Here is a 13,833-nt window from a genome sequence, read left to right on the forward strand (position 1 = left end):
ACAGAAGTTTATAACGTAGAGCCATAAAAAAAATTTCCACAAAAATGATATTTTTTCTCAATTTTTTATTTTCCCAAGGGTAACAGGAGAAATTGGACCCCAAAAGTTGTGCAATATGTCCTGAGTATGCCGATACCCCATATGTGGGGGTAAACCACTGTTTGGGCGCATAGCAGAGCTTGGAAGGGAAGAAGCACAGTTTGACTTTTTCAACGCAGAATTGGCTGGAATGGAGATCAGACGCCATGTTGCGTTTGGAGAGCACCTGATGTGCCCAAACAGTGGAAACCCCCCAATTCTAACTCCAACCCTAACCCAAACACACCCCTAACGGGAAAATGGAAATAAATACTTTTTTTGTATTTTATTATTTTTCACTTACTAAGGGGGTGATAAAGGGGGGTTTGATTTACTATTTATGGTGGGTTTTTATGTTTGCCAGCTGTCGCACACTAAAATACGCTTTTTATTGTATAAATAGTTTTTGCATAACCACATTTGAGAGCTATAATTTTTCCGTATTTTGAACCAGAGTCACGTGAGGTCTTATTTTTTGCGGGACGAGTTGATGTTTTTATTGGTACCATTTTAGGGCATGTGACATTTTTTGATTGCTTTTTATTCCGATTTTTGGGACGCAGAATGAAAAAAAAACAGCAATTCATGAATTTCTTTTGGGGGGTGCGTTTACACCGTTCCACATGTGGTAAAATTGATAAAGCAGTTTTATTCTATGGGTCAGTATGATTACAGCGATACCTCATTTATGTCTTTTTCTGTGGTTTGGCGCTTTTATACAATAAAAACAATTTTATATAAAAAATAATTATTTTTGCATCGCTTTATTCTGCGAGCAATAACTTTTTAATTTTTTCGCTGATGATCCTGTATGGCGGCTCATTTTTTTGCGGGACAAGATGACATTTTCAGCGGTACCATGGTTATTTATATCGGTCTTTTTGATCGCACGTTATTGCACTTTTTGTTCAGTGGTATGATGATAAAGCACTGTTTTTTGCTTTTTTTTTTTTTTTTTTTTTTTTAAGGGGTTCATGAAAGGGGTTGACTAGTGGGACAGTTTTATAGGGCGGGTAGCTATGGATGCGTCGATACTAACTGTGTATTTTTATTTTTTTTTTATTTACAAAAAAATAATAATTTATTGGGGATTTTTTTATTATTTATTTAGGAATTTTTTATTAATTATTTTTACTTTTTTTTACACTTTATTACTTTGTCCCAGAGGGGGGACATCACTGTCTAGTGATCTGACAGGCGCTGCATAGGCTTCCTTGGTGCCTGCTCTCAGCAGGCACTAAGGAAGCCACCTCCCTGCAGGACCCGGAAGGCCCCCACGGCCATATTTGATCCGGGGGCCTGCAGGGAGGAGACCCTTGGAGCAGTGCGGCACATCGCGCTGCTCCGGTGGTCTTAAGGAAGCTCCCTGCGCGATTCTTCCCTATGCCCCCGGTACACTTCGATCATGTTTGATCGCAGTGTGCCAGGAGTTAATGTGCCGGGGCGGTCCGTGACCGCCCCTGACACATAGTGCCGGGTGTCAGCTGTGATAATCAGCTGACACCCGGATGCAATCAGCAGCGCCCCTCCCCCCCGGGAGCGCCGCTGATCGCTATGACGTACTATCCAGTCCATGGTATTTAAGTCCCAGGTCACATGAACGGGATAGTATGTCTGATGGCAGAAAGGGGTTAAGCAATTGCTCTCACAGAAAATGGCCACACACTACGGACTCTTTAAAAAAGGCCACCGGTCTGCATATGTGCAGTGTAAACTCCTAACATCCACATCCGGTCTCCAGCTTGTGGGAGCGCACAGTTATGATGTCATAGAGGGGTTTCCCTCATGTGCGCTCTCTCAAAGAGGCCTGGAGCTGGCGATGATGACATTTGGTGGGAGGAACACATCACATGTGCACAGCATGCCGACAGATTACACAGGATATAAAGAGACAGATGTGACAGTTTCCACTCATTCCCCACTGAAAAAGCTTACACAAAACGTGTGTCTGGGGCCGGCCCCTGGGAATTTCTGTGCACCAGCACTTTACAATATGGGTAAGTGCATGCAACCCTTATAACTTGGGTACGGGCAGTACATTTACTTTATGCCCCAGCTTTCCACATTATCAGTTTATAATGAATGGTAGACCATCTCAGCACAAGCACTTTATGATTGTTGCAATATTACTACATTTGCAGTAGGAGAGTATATGTTTACATGATCTTCCAATACTGTATACTTATGTATTTTGTGGAACTGCCTCTTACCCCCTAACCCCTCATTACCAGGGCATCTACTGTGGATCCTATCTTTTCCCTCCCCAATAATTTTTGTGTATAAAATGATGTATGTTACCCCTTATTGTATCAATAAAATCATGTTTAATTTTTGAAGTCAGCGCTCCAATTTTATTTATATCTTTTAGGAAATTTCTTCTATAATTTCTATCCTCCTTTTTGGATTAGGACTGCACTATTGATTATGTTCATTATATTAATTACTATTTGTCTTATAAGCAATCACCCAGTGAATTATTTAAAAATGAGAAATCGCTGTTTAACTTTTAACCCTTATAACTTCCTAACAAAAAAAAAAAAAAAAAAAGGATGGGTTCCAAAATTGGGCTGATGTAAAGTAGACATGTGGGAATTATTTAACGATTTTGTGTGACATAACTGATTTAAAAGACATGAAAATTCAAATTTGAAAAATTGCAAACTTTCCCAAATTTTTGCCAAATTTCAATTTTTTTCACAAATAAATGCAAGTCATACCTAAGAAATTTAACCACTATCATGAAGTACAAAAAAAAAAAAAAACAACACAATCTCAGAATCACCGGGATCCGTTGAAGCATTCCAGAGATATAACTTCATAAAGTGCCATTGGTCAGAATTGTAAAAATTGGCCTGGTCAATCGGTCATTAATGAGTAAACCACCTTCAGGGGTAAAGGGGCTAAACAGTGCAGAATAAATATTGAATAGCTTGAGAGTTATATGTTGCAGTTTTAATTGTTTTACATTATATAGCATATTTTTTTTATTTTAGTTGCACCAAGAGCCTTTAATAGTAAAAGGGCAGCCATGGGGGTAATTGTTGGGCCCTTGGTTGCAATAACATTTAGGTACCTGTGTTGCTTAACACTGATTAGACAAAGGGATACTACCAATCATCTAGATGCCGAAGTCACCATCGACTGCCTGGACCGGCATTAGCAGCGGTCCCAGAAGTTGGAGCTGGACTATGTAACGCAGATCCGCGCCTTCCTCTGATTTCACTAGTGCCCTGAAACACCTGAGAGAAACCCAACGAATATGCATGTAGCAGAGCGGGAAACTGACACCTGGCTGAGCCACATATTTCCATTGCTGGCCAGGAACCAGTTAAACTAATGAGATCTAAAAGTCCATGGGGGATATGCAACTGTGGGGTCCCAAGCCATAAAGGTTACAGAGAGGGATACAGTAAAGTGTTCTCCACATTGGGGTCCTTGGAATAATGATTGCTACTTTACCCTTACACAGCGTTACATGTATAACAGTCAGGAATACTCTGATACATGACTATTAGAAGTGAACGGAGCATTATTCACGTCACTCTGATGTGTCATTCTAGGTTCTGCTTAAATTCATAGCCTGTTTTTCATTCTCTGTATCAGTTGTAGTTACCAATTCAGCAGAGAACTCCCAAGTTATAGCAGAAGTTAAAGGGAATCTTTCAGCAGGTTTTGCAGCAAGATGTAGACAGAGACCCTGATTTCCGCAATTTGTCACTTAATATCAGTTTTCTCTGCTGCAGATATATTATTTACTTTACTCACTTATAGAGCACCAGTAATTCCACATAACTTTACAGATATCATCATCACTGTCCCCATTAGGGCTCACAATCTATACTCCCCATCAGTATGTCTTTGGAGTGTAGGAGGAAACCACAGCACCTGCAGGAAACACACACAAACACGGGGAGAACATACAATCTCCTTGCAGATGTTGTCCTTGGTGGGATTTGAACCCAGGACCACAGCGCTGCAAGGCTGCAGTGCGAACCACTAAGCCACGGCACTTGCCATAATCTTGCAGAGCCTGTAATGTTGATCTCTGTGTAACCCCGCTCATACTCCTGATTAGCAGATTTCAGTCAATATACATTATACACAAAAAGTTGCTTATGAGTGGTGGGGGTGTAGTTAGACTAGGAGGCACAAGACACTTGGTACTCTAGTACTCTCCTGCTGATAAAACACTGATTGTATTGAAACCGTGAAACACAGTCCATGAATTGATATATCACTGGAATGAGTCTCTGTCCCATCATCATGCTGCTCTCAGATTACATAGCAAAAAAAAAAAAAAAAAAAAAAAAAGCTTTTGACAGCTTCCTTGTTCCTCTGTGAGAGGCGACAACCTCACGTGCCAGATTTCAAAGGAAAGTAAGCAAGATGTGCCATCTGCTGCACAAAGTTACTTTGACCGACCTCTATGCATACTTGCAGTAAAAAACAATTTTTTGTGGTTGTCTTCTCAATGTAAATTTCTTCTAAAAAGACTGCAGCACGCTAATCTCCACCCAATACTAATATATTACCCAGTGATCAAATTCATCTCCACCATATAAATCCTGCAAGTCCCTGCTAGTGAGCACAAGTCCCATCAGTAGTCCTGACCCAAGACATGGCGTATATACAGTGACCCTCACATCATAAAAAGGACAGCGTAGCGGCAAATAGATGGGAAATTAAACAGTAGACAGTTGACTTCTCCAGGAATAACTGAGGTTATGTCTGTTATTAGCAGACTCTAGGAATAACATTACCTTTCCAATACATCTGCAGCTTATCTGCCGTGTTCTGGTAGAAATCCTGAGTGAATTCTGACAACTCATCGATGTTTGACTCCTGGACATAGGGAAAAAATAAACAGGGTAAAAAAAAAGTGGGGTTCTGTGTTAGGCAGACAACTATGTGGTATATAGACACAGGTATGAAGCCAGTGAAACCTTTAAAACTAGACAAATATTTAACCCCTTCTCAATACACGACGTACTGGTATGTCAAATTTGGGGTGCCGATGTATTGAGGGGGTTTAGGTGCTGAGTCTGCACCACACCAGGGACATGCGATCATGAGGGGCCGATGAATCCCATGACTGCCAGAATTTTCCATATACTGCAATCCTGTTGTATATTCATATTTAGAACAGGAAATCGCAAGTTCAAGTCCATTAAGGGGACAAAAAACAAAAACATTTGGTAATGCCGAAAGTGGTCATACGGACCTGGAAACTTCCATTGTTAATGGCTACCACCCAATGAGCACTGTGGAAATAACTCCCACCACCACGTCCTCATATAGATAGGTCAATCGAAAAAAAAAATATGATGGCTTGTGGAAGAAGGGGGATAAGTAACAGAAGCACAAAAAAAATTAAAATAATTAGTGTATATCTTTTTTGGGGTGTTTGTTTTTTTATTAAACTCTGTATTATTTTTTTTATTAGTCCCATAAGGGGACTTGAATATATGATCCACAGATGATTCTCTGCACTACTGCAGTGGTATTATCCAGCCTGTCAGTATTATATGGTCAGATTGCCCGATAGACTATGCTTCTGGCCCAATCTATTAGGCTTTGGGCTTTTGCAGATCAGATGGACATTGTTAGTTATCTGGTTTCTCCAGCAGCTCTATCAGAACTGATACAAATAACCGCTTACATGCCGCTGTAAATGGTGACAGCGGCATGCAAGGAGACTGACTCCATTAGCTCACTGCAATGCAATTGCACTGTGTGTGCTAGTAGCTGGGAGTGAGCACTGTTAAAGCAAAGGGAGACCAAGAGAAAAAAAAAAAAAGATGGATTTTTGGTTCTTACCGTAAAATCTCTTTCTTGGAGCCTTCATTTGGGGGACACAGATTACCATGGGTGTATGCTGCTGCTGCTAGGAGGCTGACACTATGCAAAATAAGAAAACTTAGCTCCTCCCCGGCAGTATACACCCACCGACAGGCAGGAAGTACCTCAGTTGGTGAAAAAGCAGTAGTAGAAGAATAATAACTCTTAACATGTACCAACCCAACAAGGGGCTCGTAGGCCCAACATGGTACCACTTAAACAGGGAGGGTGCTGTGTGCCCCAATGAAGGCTCCAAGAAAGAGATTTTACGGTAAGAACCAAAAATCCCTCTTTCTTTATCGCTTCATTGGGGACACAGTTTACCATGGTAAACATCACATGTCATAACATCACATGTAAACAGAACACACCCATAATTGCTAATGTAAGGGGCTATAAATTCCCTGCTCCTATGGCTGATGTAATATCCCTGAGGAAGGTTCCAGGAAGGGCGCCGAAACGCGTAGGAGGAAATAAAGGAGTACACTGCTACAACATCTTGCATCCCAGGTGATTTGTGAATCTCGGCAGCGCGGACTGTAACACACCCTGCTTCCCACAACTTTCTGACGATGGCATTGTCCACCAAGTTAGGGATTGCCTCACTCTTGGAGGCAGGAGTATGGGGGGATGTGGAGGTAGGCATCTTGTATGTCTACAGAGCAGAGAAACTCCCCGGGCTCCATTGAGGCGATTACCAAGTGAAGGGACTCCATCTTGAAGTGGAGGATCCTCACGTGGCGATTGAGTAGTTTGAGGTCCAAGATTGGACGAAGCGAGCAGTCTTTTTTCGGGACTACGAAGAGATTTGAGTAGAAACCCCGAAAATCGTTCGTTTGGAGGAACGGGAACAATTACTCCGGTGGATAGGAGGGAAGAGACGGCCTGGAGGAACCCTGGGGTGAGGGCCGGTTGATTTGGAGGATGAGACAGAAAGAAGCGTCTCTTTGGGAGGGAAGAAAATTCGATTTTGTAGCCGGATGTGATGATTTCCCTGACCCATGCGTCGTTGACAACAGACAGCCACGCGTCTTTGAAAGTAGAAAGCCTGCCTCCCACCCTGGAAGAACTTCCAGGTGGGGGTGACCCATCACTTGGAGGAAAATCTCCCGGAGCGGGATCCTGAGGGCTTGGAGGGTCGGCTCTTTGGTCTCCAGCGGGGTGCGGGTTTATACGATGGTTTTCTCCGTTCCCTGGAGGTAGAGGGCCGGTCCTGCTGGGAGGAATATTCCGAGGAAGGAAAGGGGCGAAAGGACCTAAACTGACGAGGAGCTTTTCTGCTGAAAAAACGTCTAGGCCGAGACTGAGGAAGGGAGGTACTTTTACCTCCGGTGGCATCAGAAATTATCTGTTCCAGCCTGGCGCCAAAGAGCCTAGAACCCTGAAAGGCTAGGTTAGTGAGTGACTTCTTAGAGGTGGAGTCCGCACTCCATGTCTTCAACCAAAGGATACGGCGTATGGCAACTATGTGGCTGTTAGCTCTTGCTGAACACCTGGCCGCATCAAAGAGGCGGCCAAGAGGTATTTACCATCGTGATTAATTTGGTCAGCCAACTCCGCTAGCTCGTCCTGAGGAGCCAACGCTAAAATGCCCTTGCGAAGAATTTTTGCCCAGGCTGAAATGGCTTTCGCTACCTATGCGGAGGCGAAACTGGGACAGAGGCAGGCGCCAGAAACCGCTTTTCAGAATGCTCCCAGTGTTTGATTAACGTAGTTTCGAACTCCTTGTGATTAGGAAAGGTTCGGGAGTGAGGTTTCGCTCGTTTGAAGGGGACAGAGCATTCTTGTGGGGGCGTCTTGTCCTCCTTTATTTTGAGCGTTTGGGTAATCGCCGATAGGAGACTGTCTACCATGTCCTGTGTTTTGGACATGTGGTCTGAATCTGAGTCAGACCCCGATTAGGAGTCTACGTTTGACCCAATGTCGTCCTCTGAAGAAGGGGACAGAGGCGAGGAGAGCAGCCTGTATCATGCGGAGGGGTCTTGTGAGCTGGAAGAAAAGCCAGACAGGGCCCGCTTCCTGGAACTACTACCCGGTCTGTCCCTCTGGAGGTCGCGGTCAGGTGCGGACAACTCACCGTGAGAGGCGGTCGGAGCACAGGTGGCTGTAGATAGCTGAGGTAATCGTTCTAAGACCTGGACCAGGGACTGAGACACTTTAGTCAGGTCCGTGACCGACTGAGACATTGCAACAGCCCACTCTGAGGGCGGGGTGGAGCTCTCATCCCGGGGTTCGGTGTGCTCCTGAGGGGCAGACATAGTAGAAGGACTAATTATTAGAAGGAGAAACACAAGAGCACGCTATAAATCCCATATAGAAAGATACAATTTTTATTATTATTAAATTAGTAACAAAAGTACAAAAACGGATAATAACAGATGTGCTCATAAATAGTATGGACAATATGTCCCATGACCCAACCTCACACCCGCCCCACTGTTGGACCCCTTCCTCCTCCCCTCCCCGGTGAGTTGTTCCTTGGTCTTTTTATATGATTTTCTGATCTTAACCAGCACCGGCTCTATTTTTCTGACTCTTACTGTGAGTGGGCATTTGCATGGACAGATTTGGTTCTTGCTACTTAGTTTATTTCAGATTTGCTGGGCTGGTATTTTGATCTAAGACATGACCTAAGGTTCACGGTATATATCCACCCGGTTTTTCCACTCTGGTGGGTGTGAGGTTGGGTCATGGGACATATTGTCCATACTATTTATGAGCACATCTGTTATTATCCGTTTTTGTACTTTTGTTACTAATTTAATAATAAAAATTGTATCTTTCTATATGGGATTTATAGCGTGCTCATGTGTTTCTCCTTCTAATAATTATATGTTTTGAGTTTACGCCTGGGGTGTTGGAGCTTGGTTGTTCCTTGTCTCCTCATCACCCTTTACTTATGGGACATTCGTTGTCACACATAGTAGAAGGACTGCAGGACGGGCAGAAAGGTGACGACTGACCAGATGCCCACATCTTTTTACAGCGCGTGCAGGCGTAGTGAGTAGCGGTGGGCCTAGAATAGGGAGCCCTTGCAGGGTCGGGCATATATGGAGTCTGCGGCAGTATAGCAGAACGTATCTGGTGAAAGTACGGCAGGGAAGGGAGTGAGTACTGCCGTGGGGAGCTAATTAGAGCCCCAGGAAAAGCAGAGCCTACCGTAGCCTTATGCTGTAGCCTTATGCGCAGGAGAGCCGAGTAGATGTGTCCCCCAGCAGAGCTCCTTGCAAAGAGGAACGCGAGATTCCAGCATAAGGACCTTTGCGGGCGGAGCTTAGCGGGCGTGGCGCATGAGTGGGCGGGGCTTAGCGGCTAAGTGAAAAAAGCTCTGTGATAGGCTAGAAAGAAGTGCGAAAAGAGCGTGCGCAGAGCAGGGGGCGTGAGCCGATGAGGCTGCCCGCCTGCAAACGAAAGTGAAAGTGCCAAACCGCCCGGAGACTGGCTTGCTGCCCCCCCGATGCCCGTGACGCCGCCGATAACAGTAGGTAGTGGCAGGCGGGGGACCCTTGCTGAGCTCCCGGCTGCGGCCGGTGAATCATAGAATCGTAGAGTTGGAAGGGACCTCCTGGGCCATCTGGTCCAACCCCCTGCTCAAAGCAGGATTCGTTAAATCATCCCAGTCAGATGTCTGTCCAGCCTCTGTTTGAAGACATCCATTGAAGGAGAACTCACCACTTCTCGTGGCAGCTTGTTCCACTCATTGATCACTCTAACTGTCAAAAAGTTTTTTCTAATATCTAATCTGTGTCTCCTCCCATTCAGTTTCATCCCATTGCTTCTAGTCTTTCCTTGTGCAAATGAGAATAAAGATGATCCTTCTACAATGTGACAGCCCTTGAGATATTTGTAGACAGCTATTAAGTCTCCTCTCAGTCTTCTCTTTTGCAAACTAAACAATCCCAAATCCTGAACAAAGAACCTGGCGAGGTGTGCGCCTGGGAGAAGAAAGGGCGCAAATTTTTTTTTTTATTATTTTTTTTTTAAAGGAGTGCGGGCATTGAGGGGTTAACAGCGGCACCGATGGCTACTATGTGAAGGAGCACGGGGCCGGTGGGGGCAGTCAGACCACTTACCTGACGCCCACTTCTTGAACACGAAGAGGATGGACATCAGCCCGTAGCACCCGAATGGTGATAGGGAAAGGGTCCTGCCTGCGGTACTGAGAGTTGCGATGTGGGCGACACCACATTGCTCGCTCAGCCGCCTGATATGGGAAGGCAGGGTGAGAAATTACACCGTTTCCCGACGCTGTATCTGGAAAACAAATGGAAAAGATTAATAACACAACTAAAACCTGTAAGGAAAAAAGGATAGTTAACTGCAGATCTGGGGAGATCCCGGTCCGCCTCCTACAGACACTAAGCACAAACTGAGGTACTTCCTGCCTGTCGGTGGGTGTATACTGCCGGGAGGAGCTAAGTTTTCTTATTTTGCATAGTGTCAGCCTCCTAGCAGCAGCAGCATACACCCATGGTAACCTGTGTCCCCCAATGAAGCGATAAAGAAAAAGCAATCTGTAGTCAGCACTCTCCATAGAGGTGCAAAGTCCAAATATCCAATAAACCCACTTGCTAAAGACCTATTATAGGTCGAAACATTGTCACTGGTGTTCTTGGCAGAATAAACCGCATTTTGATAACTTTCATCTAGGACTTGTATGCTGTCAAGAATGCATGCAAAGAGAACCCAGGGATCACGAACTAGGGGAGATTATGCATTGCCTTCACAAGTCCTAATGGAAACTGGCACGTTGTATTATGTGGACATGAAAAGGTGATAGTGCTGGGAAATAGTTGTAGTGGGCTGTTGTCAACGAGGGGGAACAGTGGGCTACTGCCAGAGCTTACAACCTCATCAGCGTACTGAGGATACAGATGAATCTGTAAGCGGCTCTTGCCACTGACGTCCTATCCACGTAGAATACGTTGGACATATTTATATCTTGGTTATTATATGTTAACCAGTTACTGAAGTGAGTAAACAGCACTTTGAGGAAAGCAATTATAATAACTTTCAATTACGCTAGAGGAATCCAAGTCCATGCAATAAATATTGGAAAGTTATTATAGTCCAGGTAAGCAATTGTGAGGGCCGTTGGATGGACTGCTTATAATGTCACCAAATAATAACGCAAGAATGACGGCGCCAAGGAAATAAATCCACAAACCTTCTTGTGGTGTACGGCTTCCAGGAAGACTTTGCACTGTTTGTAGACATCATGTCCTGCTTTATGATACGTCTTTAAAAACTCAATAAAATCTTTAGTTACCCGATCCGTCTCGAGACTGTACTGGCGAGTAAGAGAAGGGCTGGGGGCTTTAGATTCCTTCATATCTGTTTCCAAAAAAAGAACAAGAAAAAACTATTTTACCTTATATAAGCTTTATTATAGATTAAAAATGGAAAACATTGCTATATGATGTATGGATGTTACTTCTGACGTGTTTGCAATCGTGACTTTTTTTGTTTACTAGGTTCAGTTAGATGTAACAGAGTTTCATGATAGATTTCACACTTTAAAGAACCTGTCTGCTGCAAAAAATGTGATTTACCTGTTGGTAATCAGCAGATAAAAAGCAGTGTATATATGTTCTGCTGGCTTACTGAGAGAGCGGCTTCAGGGAGAACATGAAGTGTTATTCTCCCTGCAGCCACTCCCACAGTCACCGGGGCAGTGAGGGGCTGTCACGGGCACCACTCACTATAATCACTGCCCCTGCTCTATGATTGACAGCCTGCTCTGCATACACTTTTCTGAGGGAAGAGGACAGGATGCTCCTTAAGATTGACAATTCGGGTCGGCGGTCTGGCTGAGCTGCCTGTACAACCCACTCTCCCCTGCTGCCAGTAGAGGCTGCTTTTCCTGTACAGCACAAAGGCATGAAACTGCCTAGATCCAGCCGGCTACAGAGAAGTGCTCGCAGGCTGCATAGCAAATACAGCTTGCAAAGACATGCTCCTTGACTAGGAATCTGGCCACCTCAGCGGAGGCTGGTAACCTGGCAATGAGCTGTGCACATATAATAAACAAAACTCTCCATTGGAGAGGATTCTTAATAAGGAATCATTGGCAAAGCTGCTCATTTTAAAAAGCACTTTGCTATAGTCTCATTAAACAGCTCATGAGCACATTCCTCACGGTGCCTCAGTATTTTCCATTGTAAAGTAAATAATCTCCACCTAGAACACTTAATACCAAGTACAATAATACTTGTTGACTGAAATAATTAAGTCATGAGTCCATCGCAGGACACGTGTCAAGATTCTGTCATTGTATTTATCCAACATAGGAGATTGTAGTAACAAGAGCGCTGGTTATAGTCACTTGTCTACTCTAAGAAAACCGCCATATTTCTCCAACATTAACCCCATTATCACTATGCGATTTTTTATTATTTAGCTATTTTGTTTCCTCTTCCTTTTCTTTCAAAAGTGATAACTTACCGCATTTTATGGATTAGAAGGCGTACGCTTTTCCCCCCCAAATTTGGGGGGAAAATGGGGGTGCATCTTATAATGTGTATATACCTTACCGGTACCGTTGCTGCAGGCTGGGATGAGGGGGTGCCCGGTGCTGCGGGAGTCTCTGCCAACATTATGTGAAAGGCCAGAGCCCCCACAGTTCCGTGGTTTCCTGTGCAGTGGACTCCGGGAATATGGCCACCGGGGGGGGGGGCGGCACATGCGCAGATGGAGATCTCAGCACCAAGATCTTGGGAGATTAAATATCAGCGCTGAAATCTCATCTCCCGAGTTCTTGATGTTGAGATCTCCATCTGCGCATGCGGTGACCATTTTCCCGGAGTCCACTGCACAGGAAACCACGGAACTGCGGGGACTCTGGCCTTTCAGAAAATGTCGGCAAAGCCCCCCTCGGCATCGGCGCCCCCCCCCCCCCCCCGCAGCAGCACCGGAGACCTGAGCAGCACTGCCGGGCACCCACAGTGCTGGACACCCCAGCAGTGGTGCACTGCACATCGGACACCCCCTCCTCCCAGCCTGCGGCCTGCAGCATCACCCCACTCCTGCCTCCTCCAGCAGCGGCCCTGGGACCTCATTCCACCGCAGCTACCACCCCCGATAAGCAATAAAACGCATGGATTATAAGAAGCACCAAAATTTTCTTAAATTTTTTTTCCCTATTTTACTCCTCAAAATTTGGGGTACGTCTTAAAATCCAGAGCGTCTTATAATCCGAAAAAGACGATATTTTGATGTTAAAATACCAATATGAGGGCATGGCAATCTGTGGATTAATGAGGCATAAAATTATTCAGCTCTCCTTCAGTTTGTCACCTCTGTAAGAAAAAGGAAGCATTATGCAGCTCCTGAATGCCATGTTTGTGCAGTGCATGAATCAGTTAGTGGTCATTATTAATTTTTGGGAAGAGTTGTAGTTTAATATACAACACCATTCACTTTACCATATAATGGACAGGGGAAAAAAATCCAAGTGTGGTAAAATGGTAAAAAAAAAAACATTGCCAATGCCATTCAATTTGTGTTAAAAATGAGCTGACACAACATGATTCCGCAGGTCAGTACGATTCCAGCGATGCCAAACTTATATGGTAGGCTTAAAAAAAATTGCAGGACTTTAAAAAAAAAACAAAAAACATTGGCTTGTGTCACCACTTTTTGAGATCGACATCATTTCTTTTTTTCTGCTGAAGGAGCTGTGTGAGGTTTTGCTTTTTAAAGGTTTAGCTGATGGTTAGTCTCTGTTGACACCACTTTGGGATACATAAATTTGATGCATTATTGGGGAGTAGTACAGCCATCAGTGATTGACAGTGGCATTTAAATAATTATACAGCAGCGATCGGTGGCAACTGTTCAGTACTTTTATAGGCAGATGCCAGGTGTGTAACACAGCCATCATCTGCAATGGGGTACGGTGCAGGCTCCATACACTCC

At 44.4% G+C, this 13,833-nt stretch overlaps 1 protein-coding gene across 1 annotated transcript in view; it reads right to left on the reverse strand.

Annotated features, from left to right (window-relative positions):
• The window catches only part of RABGEF1 (RAB guanine nucleotide exchange factor 1), a 60,991-nt gene that overhangs the window by 21,273 nt on the left and 25,885 nt on the right, over nt 1-13,833 (reverse strand). The window contains exons 4-5 of the mRNA XM_073565544.1: nt 11,084-11,250; nt 4,839-4,920 (exon numbers count right to left, since the gene is read on the reverse strand). Of these exons, the coding sequence (XP_073421645.1) occupies nt 4,839-4,920; nt 11,084-11,250 (249 nt within the window). The remainder of the gene's footprint in view (nt 1-4,838; nt 4,921-11,083; nt 11,251-13,833) is intronic.

Source organism: Dendrobates tinctorius, unplaced genomic scaffold (assembly GCF_039654945.1).
Source record: "Dendrobates tinctorius isolate UK_male_01 unplaced genomic scaffold, ASM3965494v1 ptg000016l, whole genome shotgun sequence".
Taxonomy (NCBI): domain Eukaryota; kingdom Metazoa; phylum Chordata; class Amphibia; order Anura; family Dendrobatidae; genus Dendrobates; species Dendrobates tinctorius.